Source organism: Phoxinus phoxinus (genome assembly GCF_949152265.1).
Source record: "Phoxinus phoxinus genome assembly, chromosome: 16".
NCBI lineage: Eukaryota > Metazoa > Chordata > Actinopteri > Cypriniformes > Leuciscidae > Phoxinus > Phoxinus phoxinus.
In genome coordinates this window covers 24149542-24173639 of record NC_136891.1, presented here as the reverse complement: position 1 = coordinate 24173639, position 24098 = coordinate 24149542, and the positions used below count along the sequence as shown (strand labels likewise).

The 24098-nt window shown below is 38.2% G+C and overlaps 3 protein-coding genes across 3 annotated transcripts in view; 1 reads left to right on the top strand and 2 right to left on the bottom strand.

Moving 5' to 3' along the window:
* Window positions 1–3305, bottom strand: part of dnm3a (dynamin 3a) — a 46272-nt gene extending 42967 nt beyond the window's left edge. Inside the window, exons 1-2 of the mRNA XM_079583849.1 lie at window positions 3014–3305; window positions 2563–2773 (exon numbers count right to left, since the gene is read on the bottom strand). Of these exons, the coding sequence (XP_079439975.1) occupies window positions 2563–2723 (161 nt within the window). The 5' untranslated portion in view covers window positions 2724–2773; window positions 3014–3305. The remainder of the gene's footprint in view (window positions 1–2562; window positions 2774–3013) is intronic.
* Window positions 3306–4169: 864 nt separating this feature from the next.
* Window positions 4170–12383, bottom strand: mettl13 (methyltransferase 13, eEF1A lysine and N-terminal methyltransferase). The gene is made up of 8 exons (XM_079639216.1): window positions 11971–12383; window positions 10533–11277; window positions 9241–9440; window positions 8960–9149; window positions 8701–8856; window positions 6276–6488; window positions 5949–6080; window positions 4170–5831 (listed from the first exon to the last, which is right to left on the bottom strand). The coding sequence occupies exons 1-8, from the start codon at window positions 12121–12123 to the stop codon at window positions 5539–5541; spliced, it is 2082 nt and encodes a 693-aa protein (XP_079495342.1). The 5' UTR covers window positions 12124–12383; the 3' UTR covers window positions 4170–5538.
* Window positions 12384–12436: 53 nt separating this feature from the next.
* On the top strand, window positions 12437–16060 carry itpa (inosine triphosphatase (nucleoside triphosphate pyrophosphatase)). Its single transcript, XM_079584455.1, has 8 exons — window positions 12437–12595; window positions 13233–13290; window positions 13375–13439; window positions 13523–13596; window positions 13688–13719; window positions 13805–13917; window positions 14288–14364; window positions 14933–16060. Exons 1-8 carry the CDS (start codon window positions 12533–12535, stop codon window positions 15060–15062), a joined length of 612 nt encoding a protein of 203 aa, XP_079440581.1. The 5' UTR covers window positions 12437–12532; the 3' UTR covers window positions 15063–16060.
* The last annotated feature ends 8038 nt before the right edge of the window (window positions 16061–24098 follow it).

The window sequence follows — 24098 nt, the reverse complement described above, 5'->3', positions numbered from 1 at the left end:
CGCATCTCAATTCTCAAATGGGTCAAAACATAGATATATTACCTATGAAGTTCAAGTAAATGCGCTAGAGATCCGCACTCATTCAAGGATGTGCATTTATTATGGACGGAGAAACACAGACTTCTGCGGGATTTCATCTGACGGTACATAAGCATGTTATAATCTGTTCCAGAGCAACGGTACCGCAGAACGAGTGTAGCCTTTATATCTATAGACGGCTTTAAATCTGAAAACTCCAAAAAGCAACGAAATTGTCAGACATCCATTAGTGCATGTTCACAGAGGAGAACAACTGAAATACAGCGCTGGTTGTTCTCTCGAACGATACTCGACGACAACGGCGGAATCCAAAGGCGTGGGCGAGGTAATGGGTGTATTAAATTAACTTTATATTAAATAATCCCGAAAAAAAGCACAAACACGGCAGAGATGGCAAGTTCAGCAGCTGGAATTTGCTGAGGTGAAGTGACGGCTAACCGGCTAGCATTTACATCAGCGGGAATCCACCTGTCACTCAAAAGTGGACACACCCTTCATTTTGCAGAACTTTAAATATTAATCAACTAAACGGGTGAGTTATAAAAAAATTCACCCCCCTCACAGTTGTTATGAAGGGAAAAATTTGCTGTATAGACCAAAGCCACAGAGAGAACCAGGCTGTAAACATGTTTTTTTCTGCTGTAAAGTTGGGCATTTTAACATGGGGGAGATACAGATTTGACTCCCTTCTGCAGCCAGCCTCAAGCGGCCAGTCGATGAATTGCCGTTTAGTTCACTTCCGTGTTGGTTTCAAGAGAGAGACGGGGAGGTTGCCGCTTGGTCAAAACGCCCCACAGAACAGAGGGGCGGGGTGAGCAAAGCTCATTATCATTTAAAGACACATGCACTTAAATGGCGTGCTGAAAACAGAGATGTTTTTGACCAGGTAAAATGAGTGTTTTCTTACAATACTAATGATCATTTTTAATTAAAGTATTACAAACTTTTCATTTAGACCCTAAGAATCATATTAACTTGTACAAAAATGTCATTATATGACCCCTTTAAGTCTGCGGTTAAAACTTGTATTCTACATGTATTCCACATATTTGTGGCTGTTTACATTATCATAAAAAGCCACTGTAGCATAATGCAATGACACAGGGGTAGGTGCCCTATAATGTGTCATCAAGTGTGTGTAGTCATCTTCATCATCATTTAGTGCAACTTTCACTTTTCTGAAGTATTCATTACTTTTTCAAGTCTTTTTGAAAAGAGGAACATGTAACATCTTAGGGTGTTTTTACACTTTCAGGGATGTATGAATTTTGACATATAGTATGTGATTGATGCGTATTGTGAAGTGGGTCAACATGTTCTAAACAACATAACATTTGCTATACAGAATTCAAGAGAGTCATTAAAAAATAACAGCCTGTCTATCAAAACAGAGTAAACTGGGTTTCCACTAAGTGCCTGAAAGCATGATGCCTCACACACTGACTGGGATTTTGGTCAGAATGCTTGAGTGCCTCCGTCTCAGATAAGCAATGAATCCTGTTCTCAGTCAGACACACTTATCTTAGGCTCTATTCCCTTCACTTCAGCTCACCAAACTGATATGCACCAAGCAAACAATAGCTTTCACTAACAATCACAGCTTCCTGTTGGACATGCCCAGTCTTTCCATGCGGAAACCAGCGTGCAAAGAGAAGATCCTGAGGTTCTCTTGTGCAGGGAAAATAATAGATGATTAAAGACTTGGAACTGTATGCCTTACAGAGACTCTTAAAATAGTTTCATAATAGTTTAAAAGTTTAGGGTCTTTTTACACACTTAACTTAATTTTCGGTTTTAATATGATCACACAAGTTTGAAGTTCAGAGGGTTGCAGTAGAAACCATATAATACATCAAGCTGTTTTATGTCAAGAAATCAATTAAAAAAAGTATCCCTTTTGAAATGACTGCCTTTAAAAAACAAATGACAATAAGCGATTAAATTATCAGACTCATCTTTTAAGAAAAATAAGTGTTTCTATCGCATTTAAATACGGTCTTAAATTCTCTAATATCAGATCGCCAGCTTGCTCTCATGATCTATAGTCCAGAAAAAATGAAGTCAATCTTTAGATTCTACATGGCTCAGGGACTTTGGCTTGGCAGGCCATTAGACAGATGGAGGAAGAGGTAGTGACTGCTCCCGACTACAGATGAGAGCGTGACCATCTGCACCTGCTTCAGCTAGCCTATACACTTCAGTGCCTCTGCCGAAAAGTGACTCGATTCAACACCACTAGCCAATTAATCAGTCAATTCTGAGATTATCGCCATCAGCCACATGGCCATTTAATATCCATTTCTTTTGTTACGATTTTGACATGTCTATATCATACTTCAGTCACCCTGACTCCTACCTACCACCCATACATTGATATCAGATTGTTATTGAAATCCTACTTTGGTTTGACCAATAAAAATGGCATTAATAACGTTTTAGCAATTCCCTGGAATGTTGAACTGAGGAGCTATTAATTATAATAGACAGCTATCTAGACAGTGCCCAGTTATGATGGGGTCATACCTGCCAACGAAATTTTCCAGGACAGAGCTTTTGCCCGCGCTCTGCCCCCCGACCACCGCGATCTGCGGCAGGTCCAGGTCGCAGCTCTGTCCGATGGCACTGAAGGCGTCCTGCAGGCGGTTCACCAGCGGGATGAGATCCTCCATCCCCCGGTTGCCCATGGTTACGGAGCCGCGAGGATGCGGCGCGTGGATCACTGGGCACTGCAAACCTTTGTTATATATATAACAAAAAAAATAATTCAAATTGAGAGAGAGATAAACAACTCGCCAAATTTAAATAAGCTCAGTTTTTATCCAGGCATAACGTTAGTATCCTAATCAATTATTGGTTATACACAACCACTATTGCAACCATACTGCGTTACTTAGCGATATTAAAGTGTTGTTTTGTCTTTACAAAGTGTATGTAATGAACATAAAAATCAGTTAACGTTGTAAATTTAAAGTACCTGCTCGTTTTTCCGAGCGTTGGTCCTCCTGACAGACGGAGCAGTTGAGAGTAACGGCGCTCGTGTACAGGACACTGAGCAGTGACTGAACTTAAAAACACACACCCCTTTCTATACACGACGAACCGAAAGAAACTATAAGGTGATATATAAAGAAACCAAATAAACTATCTTCACTGAAACTCGGCGTTTTCATCATCGTAATAATCTCCGTTTTAATTTGCCCTAAACTCAACTTGTGGTCGAAACCTGACAGCCAACTGTTCGTTTATCGTTGAGCGCGCTTGCGCGTGCTCGCGCAGACGCCACTCCTCTAGGGGAATATAAAGATACAGATTTGGTGCTACTCAATAGTATGGTATTTTTGTATATTATTGCTTGTTATTAATGTATGAAGAAAAAAAAATCAGAATTCAGTGATATGGAAAAAGGCAGAGTGACGTACCAGCCTGCGTGACTGGCGTGCTTGCGACCCTGGCCCAATCTAAAAACGATAGACCAGAATGAATACATCAGACTAAAATCTGTATGCATTCATAATATTAATAATATATATATAAAGCAAAACTCAGTCCGTTGCGACCGGTTAATCGTACGTGTCTATTCAGTGAAAGCTAAAACTTAAAAAAAAATAATAATAATAATATAAACACGTGGTTACTTCTATCATTCACTCCTTTATTTGAATAGCGGAAACACATACTATATATGGAGCAGCAGAAACGAGTATATGGAGCACCAGAATTCCAAACATACATGTGAAGTGGTATACATAGAGCTGAATATAACATTAGAAACTATAGAGATGTATCCATCCATGTATGTAGTAGATAATACTATTCGTTTATAATTTAGTTTTTTTTTTTATGGCCTTTCACCCCTTGATAGGACAGTGAATGCCACTGCAGGGTGCATCCACCCTCATGTCAGAACAGTAGACTCATCCAGTAAAAATAACACTGCACAGCCATTATAGGGTTGCCAGATTGTTTGATTCTGTAAACACTAGAGCATTTCTCTTTACAGCGGTCAATTTATTTATATTTTTAACCAGTCAACCAGTAAAAATGTCCTAAAAGCTTACATTATATGAACATAGTTGATATGCTATTATAAGGCATATCTCAGGAGGAATAAAACAAACAAACAGATATTTGATGTCAAAGAATTATTGATTATTTTATTATTTCTGTTTCAGGACCATTACAATTCTTCTTTGTTTGAACGTGAAACCAATAAAGCAAGATAAAAATGTACGGACATAATATGGGTCTTATTATTATCTGAACATAAAGTGTAGTCCCTATATTGCTATTATTTGTCCTATAAAGTAAGACAATTACTTAAAGTACAAAAGATTTGCATGTTTTATTGATAATTTGGGTTAATAACGCCTTTTGATGTTATAGTATTTCCATACTTTGCTGATAAAAGTTGGTATAGTTAACACCAGGCTTGTGCACAATCCAGAATTGAATTGAGAATGACTGAATTCCAATTAAATTCTTGAATTTGAATTGATGTCAAGAACAGGATCTAGACTTACAATACAAATTTTTAATTAAAGGAAGCAGAATTGCAATTCAATAAAAATTCATATACATATTTTAAGTGAAGTGTTTAACAATGACGCTTTACAGTATATGTCAGATATGATTTGATTACTTTGAAATGAAAATAACCTTGGAATAAAACTAATTAAACAACATTGAGGGGGTAATTTATTTCAAAAATGTGATCATTATCTATATTTTAGAACAAAATGTATGCAGGGTTGAGGAGTGACTAGTTACGTGTAATGAAATTATGTTATTAAATTACAAAATTAATGTAACTGTATTTAGTTGTATTACTGAGGTAGAATGTGTAATTTAATTAGTTACTAATCAAATTAAAAGGAAATTGCTTTGCATTGATAAAGTAATCCAAACCACATTTATAATGGGTAACTTAACAGTAAGCAATTACATTTCCAAAGTAACCTTCCTAACACTGAATGTATGTGAGTTTCAAAACATTCTCTGTTGTGTGACTGTGGAATTTCTTTAAATTGCCATGAATTTAATTCCCCTTCCTGTCATTCCAATTGAAATTCAACTTCCTGTGGGGCGGAGTCAATTCAATTCAAATTCAAATTCATGAATTGAATGGAGGCCAATTCTGAAATTCTGAATTTTGCACAAGCCTGGTTAACACGTTCAAATACTTTTGAACATTTGAAATACTATTTTGGTGTTTTCTTTAAAAGCACTGGAAGAGAAAGGGAACATCTATCACAAAATGATATTGATGTGTGTGGATAAATAATTTATAATAAATGCCACAATATTCCATAAAAAAATGAATAGTGACTTTAACGGTCAATCAGATGATCTCCTCCTTTCTAAGTAGACGTTTTGTTATTTTCCACAATAGGATGCAATATGGACCAGACTATATGCCAACACGAGACTGGGACTTGAATAATTCCTTGAAAATGATGCGCACAAGTGAAATAAGTCATTTATTTTATTCTCTCCACACCTTTAGATGACTTTCAGGTCATTCAGCATTGCAGTAATGTCTATTTGAGGCACACATGGTGCAGTCTGGGTGTTCGCACGTAGTGTCTTCTGTAGGTCTTTTGCTGTCTGCTGTAATGTTTGTGGAACGCTGTGAGGTTTGTGTTCCTCTCCTGCACTTCTGCAACACAGTAGCACCTCGTTGACTTCACCCTCGATTTCACGAGAGAACACACGCGGGAACACGGCTTGAACACGTTCGAGAACTGACTTCCTGAGAGCCGAGTCTCGACACACGAGGTTCAGCATAAATAGTCCTGTGGGAAGGGAAAAAGTAAGCTTGATCATGGAAAACAACCACTTATTACAGCACAAATGTATATTTTACAAACTATCTCAAAATCAGAACTTTTCAAACTTCTTTTAGTGCTTACCTTGAGGGGTTAATAAGCTGTAAACATTCTTCAGAAGTGATGTTTCTACAAAGGCAGATGGAGGGCAGCTCATGCCCAGGGTTGTGTCTTTGCAGTCAACGTCAAACATGATGACATCAAAAGAATGTCCCCCTATAAAGAGTGCAGAATTTTTTTTACATATATTAGAAGGAACAGGTTGTCTTGAGCAAAGCAGCTGAAACCCAAATCCACCTCCATGTCTTCTCCATAAAATAGATGACTAATAGGCCATCGAATATTGTTGTGGACAACAGGGGGCCTTAGAATCAAAAAGGTTTAGCATTACGAGTCTAGATGTTCTCTCACCTTGGCTCTCCAGTGTTTTGATGTGCTCCAGTCCGTCTCCAAGTATAACTTTCAGCCTCTTGTCGGTCTGAAATCCAAACCAGGTCTGAGCCACTTCCAGCACTGCTGGGTCCAGTTCAACCACTTCCACCCGTGTACAAGGCACAAAGTCATGAAGAAACTGGGGCAGACCCCCGCCACCTAGTCCCACCAGTAACACGGACACTGGGTGATCTGTTGGAGAACATGTGACCGACTAATCAGAACAGACTTTTTGTGAATTATGCATATCGTTGAGGGGGACTGACATTCATCACCATAATAGTGGTCCATATGATTCATGCTCTTTATTGCAGTGTTCTGAACTTATACAATAGCTTTGTGCGAGGAACAGACCGAAATCTACTAGTTATCAATTACCAAAGCTATCTGACATTCATTGGTTCTCACATTTGTACTGTAGTAATCTAACATGCTGTGCCCTTCTGTGAATTCTGGGTACAGGCTAGATGCAAAATGATCAGTGAACATATGCAATAAAGCATTAATAGTGCGCCACTAAAATACAAACATTTTCACGTTTCTAACTAACATGAGCATTTGAGTGAGAAGTGTGGTGGAATCGGTGTATATGAATACTGTGATAATTAAGGTACTCGAGTTCTCCCAATTCATTGCAGGTGGTATTATGCAAACTGTTTATGTTTCTCATGTTTTCAGATTTTGTTTATGATGTTTTTTTTTGTATTTATAATCTCTATCATGTTTTATAAAACGGTTAGTTCCAATCCTTGATTCTGATTGGCCAATAGCTGTGTTTTATTCACGATAAAACAAGGCTATGACCGCGTCACCCAACTGTTCTATGTATCACTACACAACACCCCTAGCAACCACTCTTAGCAACTTAAACATGTTTGATCTCATCGATATTGTTCATTAAAGCTATAGTAGAGTATTGTGACAGATCGAGTAAGCGAGTGTACCTGCATTTACAGTAGATACAGCATTTTCCTTCAGGTCAGTCCTATATATTCATAATAATAAAAATCCGTTTGAATGTCCACTGCGGTATCTTGTCCTTTTAACAGTTACTTAATAACAGTTACCCATAACTTAGTCATCTGTCAGTTGACCTTCTCCGTGATCTCAAGTTTGAGTCCTTTCAATGTAAAAGTCTTCTCTACTGGCTGACTCACTCATAAAGACAGTCTTTGTCGCCATCTATTGGTGAAATAATGTATGTAACTTCTGTTGCTGTTTATGGTCAGGGACTATTTTTTCCAGCGGAAGGAAGGCTTTAAGTGGTTTTACTTCATGAAAGTTGCATAGATACATATGTTTCGGCTTTAATAGTTGTATTGTGCGTTGTTGTTTATTATAATTTTTTATTTGTAATAGTAAGCAATCAGTTGATTTTAGGTCTAGCAAGTAATGTTTTAACCATTTTTTGCATATAATGTACAGCATAGCCTACATTGTTACATTTAGTATATTTATTTTCATAGTCTTTATATTACACATTGTTTGGAGTTGTTGCTTCATTGGTTTAATAAAAAATGTTTTTAATGTAAAATAATGTCAGATTAATAGGAATAATAATCGACAGATTAATCGATTATCAAAATAATCATTAGTTGTAGCCCTAGTGCACAGTGACATTTTCAGTCTTTTCCTCTAAACTTGGATTCATTTTATAATAAAAATCATGATTATTTTAGGCTCTTTTTTTTTTTTACAGCCCCTGGTCACTATTAACCATAATTCATCGACAAGAGCTGCATATCAATTCTTCCAAAATTTCTGCTTCTGTGTTCAATAAAAAAATAACACCATATGGAGCAACAGCCTGAGGGTGAGTACATTATAACCGACTTTTTGAGGGTGTGAACTATTCTTTCCTATTCTTTTGTCAAAATTGGCAACCGAACTACAAAAATAATAATGATACATTTCAAACTAGTTTTTCAAAAGAACCACAGTAAAATAAATTAATAATTAAAATTGTATTGATAGATATTATAATTGATAATAATCAGAAATGTTTCTTAAGCACCAAATCATCATATTTAAAATTATTTCTGAAGGATCATGTGACACTGAAGACTGGAGTAATGAAGCTGAAAATTCAGCGTAACCATCACAGGAATACATTACATTTTAAAATAAATTCAAATAGAAAACAGTTATTTTGTAATAATATTTCACAATATTACAGTTTTTACTGTATTTTTGATCAAATAAATGCAGGCTTGATGAGACTTCTTTCAAAAGAAGTTTACTTGTCTACTTCAGGACTTATATTGTTGTCTGCATATTTAGCCCTAATTAATTATTTTAACATCAAATAAAGTACACACTTTAATTAAAAAAGATAACGATACAACTCTTTCCAAATGTAAACGCTTCAAACTTTTTCGAAGCTTTTTAATGTTGGCACACTTACCTTTATTATTGATTGTATCCATTCCTAGCATGGCAAAACCCGCCACCATGACTTCATGGTGTGTACAGCAGAGAAACCCCCTGTGCACAATGCGATCTTTAGCTTCCATTAAAGCTTTGGCTTTTTTCTTGTTCTTCTTTTTATGAGTAGAAGAAGCTGGAGAGACGAAACACTGACATAAGTCTTCAGTCTATCTGTAAACATTGCAGAATTCAAACACAGCTTCAATTTTCAGCATCCAGGTATTCTGTAACTGCACCTGTGGCTTTAGACCTGAGTCTGCTCTCGGACTGCACCAGCTGGGAATTGTTCATGAAGATCAGCCTGCGATAGAGGTGACCATCCTCTCCTCTCACATCCTCCACAGAGTACTCTCCAGTCAAAGCACTGAGCCCTCGTCCAACGACCTCCCTCCAGCCCAGGTCTCCTTCCACAGACAGGAACGGCACCTATACCACAGCAAATGTGAACGAGAAAGTGCATGAGCGAGGAATGAAGACAAGATAAAGAGCGATACAGCTGCATGTTATGCTCGTACACCTGCTGATTGGCTGGCATTCCAGGAGGAGCGAGTTCCATCACCATTGGAGAGAGCTCTGATTGGACCGCCTGCATGTCATCATACTCTTGATCTCGATGCATTGCCACAATGACCAGGCGTCTGAATTTTGCACTGGACGCTAGCTGAGTCCGACCTTCAGCTGAGCCATATAACCAATCAGACTCACGGCCCTGAGGAACTAAAAATAAAATAAAATATTTTAAAAAAAAGTTTAATTATTTTTTTAAATAAAAGTTGCTGTTTAATTGGCAAATGCTTAAGGCTAAGAGTCTATGATTGGATGATTATTGCAGTGAATATAATGTTTCTAGCATGTTTTATGTTTGGCAACGGTTCTTTTAACCCTAATTGATGGATTGTGTAGCTTTTCATTTCCATGTAGGAAGAGAGATCATGGCCATCTTCCAGGATGACAATATCAAGATTCATCAGGCACAGATTGTGAAAGAATGGTTGGGAGGGAGCATGGCGAATCATTTTCACACATGAATCGGCTCCTCGGAGTCCAGACCTTAAGTTTTTGGGATGTGCCGTAGTAGATTTTACTTTGAAAAATAGTCCTTGACTCTTGCATTGTCAATACAAGATCTTGATTCTTGACCAAAAATCGATACACCTCTTGATGTAAATAAATGTTGTGATGTTATTTCCATCAAGCGGTGCATCAATTACTCTGACAATGCAAGAGTGAAGCATTCTGTAAAGTCCCCTCCAGCACATCCCAAAAAACTACAATCTCACAAATCATTGCAAATTATAGAGAAATCTAAAACTATTGAATTAAAGATGTTGTTAATAAATATAGAAACAATATGTTTTACATTTATTGCAAAATACACATATTATGCATAGAAATATCAAAGAAGTTTGATAGGGAAACTGACTCTACTTCCTTCACAGTGCTTCATGGGAGTGAGCGGGCACTAAAGTGTTTTTTGGTGTGAATGTGATTTGCTTGTTGATTCATGGATGATTTCCTTGCAGAATCATGGATAATGTAGTTTTTCACCATGAACTCCGCTGTTAAACAATTATTTAAAATGGAAATAATGTGTGCATAGACCATCGATTAACAACATTGCAGCTCACATTAGTTCGGTCTTAAACGGTTCATAAGTTATCATTAAAAATCAATTCCCAAATTGAGTAAATGAATGGGATTTTTACTTCCAGAACTCGACTGTTGCACTCTGTAAAACAGGTAATTACACTTATCTTAGCCAATGACAATGATAATAAAAATGAGGAGGCAAAACAACCAAATGCTCACCGACAAAGATGGCAAAGTGGTTGCTCCGTGGCAGCTTGGCAGAAGGCAGGCTGTCTTGTACAGTAAGAGTGTATCGTGGCTGGCCGGTGGCTGTGTGGCACAGTGTGAGGGACTGTGTGCTGCTAGCGTCTGTTCCACCTCTGAGCTTATGAAGCATTAGATTGTAGGCCTGCCTCTCCTTCACAGCAGACAACAGCTCCGGTACTGATGCGAGTCTAACTGGAGCGCCATCCTCCCCCTGACAGAGCTCAAGCACTGCAAACGGAGGCACTTGGCGGAATTTGGTGCAGACTAGAACGAAAACAGGGAGAGCGAAGGAGGTACTATCGGACACTTCATTCTGCTGTCCACATAGACAGTGAATTCGTACAGCCCAGCCCTGAGCGAAATGTTCCACAGCCAGCTTTATGACATGCTCCTGGGCTAATGTTACGCAGACGTACCGGCCCCCAACACTCAAAACTCTGACAACTTCAGCAAGCATCCTGCCTGCAAGAGCACCGTCCTCTTCTGAAGCCATGGCATCAAGCGTGCCCTTATCTAGGGCTGCCTGAAAGCTCCCGCTCTCAAAGCCTGTCTGGGTGGCATCCACCTGCTGGAAGGTCAGGTCAGGACGGCGCTCTGCGTTCCGCTGGTTCATGTGAGACACCACTGTCTCGCTGATGTCAATGTTGGTTAGTTGATGGTAGCCAACATCATAGAGCTGTTCACTCAGCTCAGAGTTACCACAGCCGACCACCAACACCTGCAGGCCAACAGTTACAATTCTACTTAGGCTATACATTTACATAACACTTGTACAACATACCCATTTAGGTTCCTTAATAATTATTGGTTGCTTAAAAATAGTTTAGTCATTATTTACCAAAAATATATATGGACATATTCACATAAAAAATGCCTGTCTCCGATAGTATTCTAGTAAACATAGTCTGTTATTTCTTGAGTGAACATAGACAGTTGAGAAATAAAACACGTGTAACAGTATATTGGATCCGTGCAGCTCTTAAATTGACAGCAGCCAAACAAACCTCATGCTGTCTTTTTATTTTAAACATTTCAAACATAAGTCACTCACTACTCTTGACTGAATAACTTTTGTAACTTTAATAAGGATAAATCTATATTTAATATATACAGAGAAGACTATGCAGTGCTAGTTTAAATTTGATTATTAATTTTCTCTACCTGAAAATTATAGGATTCTTTGATGAGCAGAAAATTCAAAAGAACAGCATTTATTTTAAACATAAAGTAATAGATACTAAATATTTTGTAATACTATGTCTTAACTATCACTTTTGATCACCTTACTGAATAAAAGCTTCTTCTTTTTTTACTGACCCCAAACATTTGAACGGTATTTATGACATTTGAACTTGACATGAGACGAGCATCAGGAATCATTAAAGTCTGGTATTATTGAAATCATAGTTACCTTATCACGGGGTTTAATGTATTTATGTAGCACACCGCAGAGCGAGTTGTAGTCTCCGTACCACTCGAAAGCCTTTTCTCCTCTTTTACGGAAAAAGCGCTCCCAGTATTCGGCTGAGCTGAACTCCTCAGCGGTGCGAGGCAATAAGCTCATGCTTATGGATCGGATCCTCAAGCCCCCTCTCAATTAAGCTTTATTTAGATTTAACTGATGAATTATAACTTTTTGCAGGCAGATAAAACTTTACCAAGATATTTAGAGGGTAAATGTTACTGAAGATACGATCTCTATGCTGCAGTAGTTGACATGTGATGACGCTCTCCCACATGTTTTGCACGTTCCACTCCACCACCCGGAGTGATTTTACAGAAGGACAAGAAGGATATAGAACAAGCAGCGATTGGTCAGTGTGTGAGGGGGGTGTGTCTAGAGTGTGGTATATGCGTTCACTGATTGGTGGAAGTTTTAGATCGATGAATACGATTGGTTTATGGCATGACAGAGGCCGAACGTTTTAACCGTTCCTACAGTGCGTTGTCGCGGGGTCGAAACAGGCTGAAGCATGGCAGTACCTACCGGCAGAGCTGTGGTATTCGTTACCGGGAACGCGAAAAAATTGGAAGAGGTGAGAGTATGGCGTGTTTCATAATAGTGAACCAGCCATAAAGTATCAAATACAGCGTAAAACAGAATGTGAATAAGCGTCTTGCAGTGCATGAATAGTCACTCCTCTCCTCACATGTAATGGCAGCTTCATAAATATTCCTTGTCCAGTCCTGATAAATAAACGACTAATTTGAGTTAGTGGATTTTATAGGTTATAAGATTTTTATTTTTAGATTCAAGTTATCAACTGCACACATTTGAGCTATTCCCACAAATAGGCTACAAAACACGGCCTGAAATGTTAAATAAGTTTTGATTTGTGTTCAGTGGTTAGGATCATGGTCAACAATAATATAATACAGCAAATCATAAATGTTTTATTAACAGTTTTTTTTATTTGATAAAATAAAAACCATGATCTTGACATTTTCTAGAAATAAACGGTAAAAATAAATTATGTAATAATTAAATTAATAAAATATAAACATTATGTAGGCAATTCAAATTAAAAACACTGGAAAGGGCCAAAATTCAGCCTAAATTAAAATATGATTCAGCAGAGGTTAGTATTGTTTTAAACTGCGTCAAACACAGTATATGCTTTTGTAATTAAAATTATTTTACTAATTGAATCTAATATTTTCCTGTTCAAACAGGTAATTCAGATCCTTGGTGACAAATTTCCCTACAAACTGATTTCTAAGAAGATTGACTGTAAGTATTTGGCTGTTATACTTGTGTTTTGTTGACTTCTCAAGCATGCTGTTGCTGTATTTGTAATGTGATTGTGGCTTACAGTGCCTGAATATCAGGGAGAACCAGATGAGATTTCTATACAGAAGTGTAAAGAAGCAGTCAGGCAGGTTTGTAAATTGCAAACTTTTCCACTGGCTTTCACTGGGTTGATGCCTCGGCTCACACATTATCTCGTGTGTTTTCTCTGAAGGTGGATGGGCCAGTGCTGGTGGAGGACACCTGTCTGTGCTTCAAGGCGCTAGGAGGACTACCAGGACCTTACATGTGAGTCTCTCTCTAGTTCCTTTTATATGCTGTAAATAAAAAAATATATGCATGGTATATAGTACAGTAAATATTGTTCTTTCCTTGACAGAAAATGGTTCTTGGATAAACTGAAGCCTGAAGGTAAGACACTTTGACAAAGTTTTGGTCTACATCTATTGAATTGATGTGAATAATTATTAAGCTGTTTTCTTTAATATGTTTGCAGGATTGTATAAATTGCTGGCAGGTTTTGAAGATAAATCAGCCTGGGCTCTGTGTACATTTGCTTTCTGTGCTGGAAAAGATGAGCCAGTTCAGCTGTTCAGAGGAAGAACCGAGGTGAGCATTCTTCTCTCTTTTCCCCATCATTTCTGTCTCAAATATCACTATCAAATCATAAATCCATTGACAGATGAGCACAGATGAAAGTTGGGGGGTCTTTAAAAAAAAAGTGTTATGCTCCATTTATTTGATCAAAATATAGTAAAACTGTAACATTGTGAAATATAATTTACTGTGATGCAAAGCTGAATTGTCAGCATCATTTGTACAGTCTTTGGTGTCACGTGATCCTTCAGAAATAATTCTAATATGCAAGCTTTTCTTATCACTTTTGTGCTGCTTAATATTTTTGTGGAAACTGTGTTAACCCAATATCCTGCAGGTTTTAGATTTTTCCCTCAGACATTTCTGATAATATTTTTTTCAGGGCCGTATTGTTGAGCCAAGGGGTCCAAGGGATTTTGGCTGGGATCCTTGTTTCCAGCCTGATGGTTATGAAAAAACGTGAGGAGAATAGGCCCTATGCACAGCTGCACTACTTCCTGAATTTGTGCAGGCTCCTTTGTTTCCTCTCTGCCAGGATTGGCCAAATTGATTAATCCAGGTGTGTCTGATTATTGTTATTGGTCAGACACACCTGGATTAATTAGTTTGGCCAATCCTGGCAGACAGGAAACAAAGGAGCCTGCACAAGTTCAGGAAGTAGTGCAGCTGTGCATAGGGCCTATTGGATTTTTAAATTGTGTTTTTTTATGTTCACCACTAGGTGGCAGTATCGGTCAAATTAAATCCAATGTGTTTTGATTAACAAAATGTACACCTATTAATGATAGACTTTTCCTAGAGTTCATGTGATCGCAGTGTAAGAATGCAAACATTTCTGTATTTATCTTTAAAGGATGAAATATTAACTTAAATCAGTGATAAGGAAACACAAGCCTTATTGGCAATTTATTTAACGGTATCTCAAATCGAATGCTGTCAGATAAAATGATTAGAACCATTCAAAGCTCTCTTGATTTGATCCTGCTTTTGTTTTTCTCTTTCCTCTGTGCTGTGTTTCTGTGGGCAGTTATGCTGAGCTCCCTAAAGAAGTGAAGAACAGCATCTCCCATCGGTACCGTGCCCTGGCAGCCTTGTCGGAACACTTCTCCCAGCAAAACGACACACCGGAGACCAAGCGCACAAAACACCAGGACTGAGTTCTATTCTCTGTCCAAGCAGAATCGGCCAATCACAGCTCAGTTTGGCTCCGCCTCAAATCAATGCACTAATGTGCTGATCTTAAACGGTTTAATATGTACTCCATCCTCTTTGTATTTTAAATAAATGCTTTGTTTATATATAAAAAAATCACAGTATATTATCATCTTTCAATCTAATATTCATTTAAAGTTGTAATGAATCTAGATGGATTTTAATTAAGTCAGCATTAGCTATAGTAACTATAGTTAGCTTTATGTAAAAAACGTTTATGGTATGTCCCCATTTGAATTGGCCTGGGTTGATATAAAGTCAATGGAATTCTATGCAATGTCTTCACTAATATAGTGAAGCACTTTCCAGTGTGTGTGTGTGTGTGAGTGTGAGGACTGAGCAGGTCTCCGGATAGAGACGTGGGGAATTCAGAGTAATAAATCTTCCGGATGTTCCTGTGACACCTCCTGTTTGTTCATCTGCCCTCTGCGCAGGGGGGATGTTACTCTGTATTACAGTTTTATCATCCACTGTTTGTGTTTCTCATTATTAATGGCATGCAGGCAGTGTTTTCACTGCTGTTTCTTGCATTCTCTGTCATTCACTCACTTTCTCTTCCTGTCCCTCTTTCCCTCGTGACAAAGAAGCCTTTATTGGTAACACGTGCGTATGGACGCATTTGATTGAGAAAGCAGTATCTCCTCTCTCAAAGAAGGTTCAAGAACCTATTTCATTTGGGGGGGGGAAGATATGAGATGTTCCAAAATATTATTATTTTTATTTTTGTGGTGTTTCATATGGCAAGCATCACTATAATGCTCTTACTTGAAAGTTTTTTTCAAATCACAAACAGCAAATATTACATTTCAGATATGAATAATGCGACTTACTGAGGAGAGGTGTACTGTTACTTTTTAAATTCTATTACCTTTTATTATTAATAAACAAGCAGACTTGCTTTGAATATCATAAAGACTCATGGGTTCCATATAATAGGCCCTGGCAATTTAAATTATTAATTTACTTAATGAATAAAACATTTATTATTATTTAGTTTAATTATTGCATCAGTATATACGTAATAGTTTTTACCCCATACACAGTGACTGGATTTCCAGATTTCATTTTATAAACGTAAAAAAAAAAAAAAAAACGACTTGCTCAAATGTCCATTAGGTCAGTACGTTTTTTGTAAATAAATTAATACATAAATACTTTTTTCAGCAAGGATGCATTAATTTGAGCAAAATTTACAGTAAAGACATTTATAATGACAAAATATTGCTTTCAAATAAATGCTGTTGTGTTAAATGCTTATGAACTTTATATTCATCAAAAAATCCTGGAAAAAAAATGTGTCAAGGTTTCCACAAAACCATGAAGCAGAACAACTGTTTTCAACCTTGATAATCAGAAATGTTTCTTGAGCATCAAATCATCATATTAGAATGATGTCTGAAGGATCATGTGACACTGAAGACTGGAGTAATGATGCTGAAAATTCAGCTTTGCCATCACAGGAATAGATTACATTAATACATATAATATATTAATAATATAACATATAATACATTAGAAAACAGATATTTTTTACTTGTAAAAAAAAAAAAAAAATGCTTTTTACACACAGCCATAAATGCTTATATAATAATAGGAGCACTACATTGCTTTTAGTCTGTGTAACCTCCCCAAGATGCCCAGTAGATCTAGGTCTCTTGATTTTTTTGATAGGTTCAACATCTGTAATATAAGCCTAAAGTTAGATTCACCAGACAAAAATGTAATCATTAAGCTACAAAATGTTTATGGGGCTATAAAGCAAACATTTTAAAGTTAATATAATCCTGGATCATAATTATACGTCTGCTAGACTTACATTTCAAACTGAAAAGTTCTCTACTCATTCAAAGGCCTTTTACAAAGGATTTGCTTGCTGGATGCACTAAAATTTAGTTTGGAGCTTTGTAGGGGGAAAGAGCACCTCAGGTTTGAATTCCTCGTGGTTGCACGGGATGATTGTGATGCAAACAACTGCTGAGAGAATGCGACAGAGCACTGAGTCAAATGGCTAGGGAAAACATCTCTGGTATTCAGGAGCCCTAGCAAACTGTCTATGTCCAAACCACATCAAAACACGGGCCGCGTCCCCGTCCCAGCTCCTGCTGGGCTTATGGGAGTGTGCCCATAAAGATCAAGGAGTGGCATCCATGGAAAACACAGAAAGACGGCGAGTAACAGGTACCATGATGACCCTCAATTATACACAACAACATTCCTCACCTCTTAATCGTGTGGAAATGCTTTTGTCTGATGCTTCTCGAGTTCACAATGTGCAAACATGTTGTCGGAAGTCTGTCTAGCGGGGAAAACAAGTGTTTAAGGTGAAGAAACATCCTGTAAACATTGTCAGGCAACCAAAACTATGGGCTGTCTGGCGATCTGCTTAATAAAGTTTACAAATGCCTTGTGGGTATTTTAAAAAAAGAATATGTAATGCACTTTTGTCCCACTAACTTGTTATAACATTCACACACACAGAGAGATAGACAGACTGACTGACTGACTGACTGACTGACTGACTGATTGATAGATAGATAGATAGATAGATAGATAGATAGATAGATAGATAGATAGATAGATAGATAGATATAGATAGATAGATAGATAGATAGATAGATAGATAGATAGATAGATAGATAGATAGATAGATAGATAGATAGATAGATAGATAGATAGATAGATAGATAGATAGATAGATAGATCCTTTAGGTTGCGAAGTCCTTTAGGTTGTGAGCTGAAGCCGCCATGGATTGAACTTGTTGGACCAGCACATCCCACAGATGCTCAAATGGATTAGGGGAGTTTGGAGGCCAAGTCAACACCTTGAACTCTTCAAGTCCGCAACAATGTTTAGATAGGTGGCACGTGTCAAATATACGTCCACACGAATGGACGGACCCAGGGTTTCCCAGCATTGCCCAGAACATTACACTCCCTCCACGGGCTTGTCATTGTCCGTCAGACAGTTCATCCTGGTACCATTACTTACCCAAAGAAAATGGGACTCATCGGACCGGGCGACCTTCTTCCACTGCTCCAAGGTCCAGTTCGGACACTCGTGTTCCCATTGAAGGCTCTTTCAACAGTGGACAGGGGTCATAGGCTCTCTGAATGGTCTTCAGCTACGCAGCCCCAGATGCAGCAGATTACACTCATCCCATAACCATCATCGTGCATCAATGAGCCTTGGGCGCACAACACCCTGTTGCCGGTTTGTGGTTTGTCCCTCCTTGGACCACTGTTGGCAAATTCTCACCACCCACAACCCACAAGCCATGCCGTTTCAGAGATACTCTGACCAGTCACCTTGCCATAACAATTTGGCCCTGGTCAAAGACGCTCTGATCTTTATTCCTGCCCATTTCTTCTGCATCCAACACTTTGATTACAAGAACTGATTGTTTGCTTACCCTCTAATCCCAGACCTTGTTAGGAGAGGATCAAGGATGTTTCTATATACTGTATGATATTTATGTTTATATAATATAAACTACCATTCAGAACTTTAGGGTCGGTAAGATGTTTTAATGTTTTTGAAAGACGTCTCTTATCCTCACCAAGGCTGCATGTATTTGATCAAACAAAACAGTAATGTTGTGAAATATTATTTCAATTTAATATAACTGTTTCCTATTGTAATATTATTTCAAAAGCAATTTATTCCTGTGATGCAAAGCTGAATTTCCAGAATTATTACTCCAGTCTCCAGTGTCACATGATCCTTCAGAAATCATTCTAATATGATAATTTGCTGCTCAAGAAACATTTCTGATTATTATCAATGTTGAAAACAGTTGTGCTGTTTAATAGTTTTGTGGAAACCATGCTTTTTTCAGGATCATTTGATGAATAGAAAAGTCAAAGAACAGCGTTTATATGAAATATAATTTTTTAGTAACATTATTAAGGTCTTTGCTGTCAATTTTGATCAATTCAATGCATCCTTGATGAATAAAAGTATTAATTTATTTTAAAAACTCATACTGAACCCAAGTTTTTGAACGGTATTGTATACATATAAATAATAAATATAACTGTCCATTCAATCAAACATACAGAGACTAAAGAGTATCATACGTTCTAATGGACTTGTAACTTCACTCATGAGAAAGTTATCACAAATCATGCGGGTGAATGAGGCCATAAACTGCACAGCAGGATGTCCTATAAAGTTCAGGAATCCAGTTTAAAAGGTCATAATCAACAGCAGCATCTCGCAGCGACCCATCAGGAGGCCTCCACAAACACCTGGTGCTCATCTTCAGCAGGACTTCTTTGTGGCGTAGCGTAGCGTCCTTTACGGATCTGGTGAAATAATTGTGTGCACAGTTCCTGTTTAGGGAAAATGTGTTTATTGCCTTGTTGACTAGACAGCAGCATGTGATCCAAGGTTTCACGAACATTGTTTAGATCTGTTTGAAGGATGTTGAAAAAAGAGGCTTGTGCAAGTGTTAACATCTGACAGAACAGATCCTAGGAAAACTCTGTTTTTCAAATCATTTTGCCTTATTCAGTGGGGTCTAAAGTGAAAACACATGCATTTTTTTAAAATTCATGTGCCCTCGTAATCTTTAAACAAAATTTCCCGTCCCTCTTGCCATCGACTCTCTTCTCTTCTCTTCTCTTCTCTTCTCTTCTCTTCTCTTCTCTTCTCTTCTCTTCTCTTCTCTTCTCTTCTCTTCTCCAATTAATGTGTTTACTTGCCCGAGGCTGGGGCAACCTGTCACTAACATGAGATCACAGCCATGCAAACCAAAAACCGTCCAATCAATTCCCCATGGACAAAATAAAGTCCCGCGACTCCCGTCCTACATTTTTTTTCTTATTTAAAAAGCCGTTGCATTCCGATATGCATCACAATCATAGACACAATAGGGAAGAAAGAACTTTGCAACTTCCAAAACTTCTCAAAAATGTATAGAACTAAATCCTTAGTGTGTGAGTCTTGAAATTATGTTGCCCCACTGGTTGATGACAGACAGTTACAATCTATAAATTAGAACTACTATGCTCAATTTGGCCCAAATACCAGTTAGGCCTAATTTAAACGTTAACGTAACGTGCAACGTTAGACCATATCAGACAGACAATCTTCTTAACTGTTGAAACGTCATTAAATAAAAAAAATCTGTTTCCAATTCGTCAAAACAACAGCATAAAATATTGCACTTACATGCTCAGATGACACAGGTTCACAGGTGCCGCAAACCATATTCATCCGCAGAGCAAAAAAAAGCACAACCAAAACAATGTTCTTCCGCAACATGCATGAAGTCTTGTTTTTTAACCGCTAGACGGCCACAACAGAGTGTAGCCTACCTTTAGGCTAATGTAAAAGTATGATGCAATAAATACTGAATTTAAATTAATAAAAAAATATGTTGATTACAAAATGTGTAATCAAAAGTATTAAAATAAAATAAGAAGCAAAGTAAGCATTTTAGGTATAATTATGATTAATCATTAAAAAAAATTCAACCTGAATAAGATGTGTCATGATGAATAAGTGTAGGCTAAAGAGCACTAAAGTATGAATATATTTTAAATACTAATATAAACGCATCCTGGTGCACTTATGGTCTTTAACACATATAATACTGAGTAAAACGGCAGCATCCTGTGTGGACACCATGCATTCGGAAGTAAATTTGACCTCTGGTGAACTCTAAACTTCAGGACACATGGCAGGTGTGACCTGTGTCATGGTGTTTGAAGTCTTCGTGACAGTAGGTAAACACATTACTGGGAAAGATGAATGCTCCCTACTCCGTCACATGCAGCAACACAGCAATGAAGAAGGTTTCCGGAGACATGGATGTTTCATGTTGGATTGAGGTCTGTTCTGCAGTCAAGGTCAGTTTAAGATTGATCAACTGCACCGGTAGCAGAGGAAACTGCAAAGGGAGAGAAAGAAAGCAGGGCACATTTTGACCTTCTCACCCTCAGGGCTTCATGTCATGAAAATTGCCATCTTGGGCAAAGATTTTAGGTTCTGTGTGGAAGCAAAGGCAGTTTTTGTGTGTGTGTGTATATCTTTAAATGCAAAATGTGCTGCTGCTCCCCGCCCCCCTTTCCAGAAGAGGGCTCTGGGCTACTTAGTTTACACTGTTGCCGTGGGTTGTTTTTTTAGTCCGTGCAGGTTAAAGCGATTTTTACTGGGCTAGAGCTATTAGTAGATAGTTTTAACAGTGTTTGGGCGGTTTTGAATAGCAATTGTGCTGTTTTTGTTACGCAAACCTGGCAACCCTGTCTTAGATACTCTGACAACAACAAAACAGGGGAAACAGTATGGGGTCGTTTCCAAAGAATGCGTTTTTGCATTTCACTGCGCTGCTTTTATATTTATATCTAAACGCGCTAGACGGATTTGAGGCCATTGACCAATTGGTACACAGTAGTTTACCAGCAGCCATATCACCCTGTAGCCCAAATTTGCACCTTGGCCTCTTTCCATCATGGCCTCCTAATCATCCTCATATACTGATTGGCTTCATCACTGTCTCCTCTCCACCAGTAAGCTGGTGTGTGGTGGGCGTTCTGGCGCAATATGGCTGCCGTCGCATCATCCAGGTGAATGCTGCACATTGGTGGTGGTTGAGGAGATTCCCCCCTTCCATATGTGAATCGCTTTGAGTACCCAGAAAAGAACTATATAAATGTAACAAATTATTAATTACTATTATTATTAATTGTGGGACGTGAGCGCAGCAGTCAAACATGTCCGTTTTCTAACACGTTTTCTTCTAACAAAGAAAAGCAATGGAAAGTAAGGCAGTGGATTGGAAAAACCGCATTCTGTGTTCATTGAAACAGTCAGCAACAGTATATTTAGATTGTTTATTAAGTAGCTGAGAAATTATTGTGTTTCCACTAGCTGCTATAGCAAGGATATTAACATGACTGTGTACAGCTACGGGGCAACTTTTTGAGCCTTACACCTTGCTCCTGTCGTTTATAATCCTGTAACTATAAGTCAGGATTCCCGCTGATCACCATCTCATCAGCCAGCCTGCCACCTTTCCATATACTGCCCTTATGAAATGTTCAATTGTCCAGCTAGAGGCCTCAGCTGAATCCTCTGTGACTAAATCGCTCCTGCTTTTTCTCTCCTAGTTTTCAGGACGTCTGCTTGCCTCATCAGAATGACGGGAACGTTTATTTTAGCCATTTTCAACATGCACCAAACCCAGGACTCTGACTGCGTGTATAAACATTAGGATCAACAGGCAGATAAATATTTCCTTTTAGTGACATAGGTCATAAATTTGTTTCCTCATAAATTTCGGAATATATTTCCTTGGTCTAATGTTCTGTGAATTGCTGATATGGTTGTAAGCATGTTCCCTCCATTGTATGAAGAGATGTTGAAGGTTAAACTGGACAAACAGAAAGTATGAGGAGTACAGCTTTATAACCCACCTGAAAAATAACCTAAAGTGCCCCACGGGTACCTTAAATTAAACTGAAGTTCATAAGTCATAGAAAAGGGAGTCATTGGAGTCTTTTTAAACGTGGAGAGTTAAGAAATAGCTGACTACGGTACAGTTCCAAATGCTCTTTCTTGTGTCAAATATATTGCCTTTTCAATTCAAATAGCAAAACTTGAGCCAAGTGACTTAGTGGAATATTCAAAGTCTGGCTTTCTCACTGTTTATATAATGATATTTCTCATCGGTTTTCCATTTCCTTCAATGTCTCACAGGATTCTGAAAATTAAACAATTGACAAGAGTTTTAGGGAGTCAGTATATACAGAACTTTTCACACTCCAGCTAAAATAGACCAGGGATTGCGTCTCAATCAGCTCCCTAGTTCACTAGTCTGGCACTGATCAGGAAGTCGGCAATTTTAAGGGTTGTCTCAATCGTAAAATCCTTCCAGTGCACTGAAACATTCGCTCCCTAAAAAGTCCCACAATGCACCGTGAAAACTGCAGAGGTTCTGAAGTGTGAAACATAACGTTATAACTGCGTCCAAAATCCATAGTCTCTTGAGTAGGTGCTTATTTTGAATAAGTAAATACTCCACAACCGCTAAAAAATTATGTTCTGTATAGACCTTATGCGCCAGAGAAACGAGATCGCAGCCATCTTTAGAATATTGTCTTTGAACTTCTGTTTTTGCGGTCGCTCTGTATCTCTATGGCATTGCTGTCCAGGAGTAAGCTAGTGAAGTGGATTTACTTATTGTAAAGTTAACGAAAGTTATCACGACGATTGTAATGTTTATATTAGTCTCGCGTAGCCAGACCGTCAGACTGACGGCTGAAGGTCTGGAATTCATAGCAGCTTTCTTTGGCCAAGGCCCGCCCATAAGGGCGTTTGACCGACATGTCAAACAACCAATTATAGTTCATTTCGTTCAGCGTCACGTTTCGGGGCGTGGAAATGTCCCCACAACAACAGACCGGCGTGCAACAAGTCTCCACTAAGTGCCTCAAACAAAACTCCTGGACATCTCTTAAAGAGTCTATGCCGTGAACCTCGCATACTTTTGAGAATCCTACGTTTAGCTGATCTTGATAAATGCTCATTGTCACTCATGTAAACACAACAGTTTTTCTTCCGCAATCACGCGTCTGCGCTTTGTTTCCCGGCGCACCGAAAATAAACGCGACACTCGCGCCCCCCGGAAATTCGATAAAATTCAACCAATCAGATGACGACTTCGACATTCCTGAAGTGTTTCCAGTTAAGTGTACCATATGCATCAGACGTTTAGCCAACATTCCGTGGGCGTGACGTCTGAGGCTGAGACTATGTTTATATCAGATGTCTTAACAAATGTCAGTAGACCGGGAAGATTTTAAAACGAGCCGTTCATTCATAAATACGCAAGATCGCTGTGAAAATACAGACCGGACAACAAAAGACAACGAACGCAGCGCGGAAAAGGGGCGGGGCTACATAAGGCCTATATGAATGTGTTTAGTATGAATAATCTGGCGTACTTCATTCACCATGTTGTCATTATCATGTGACC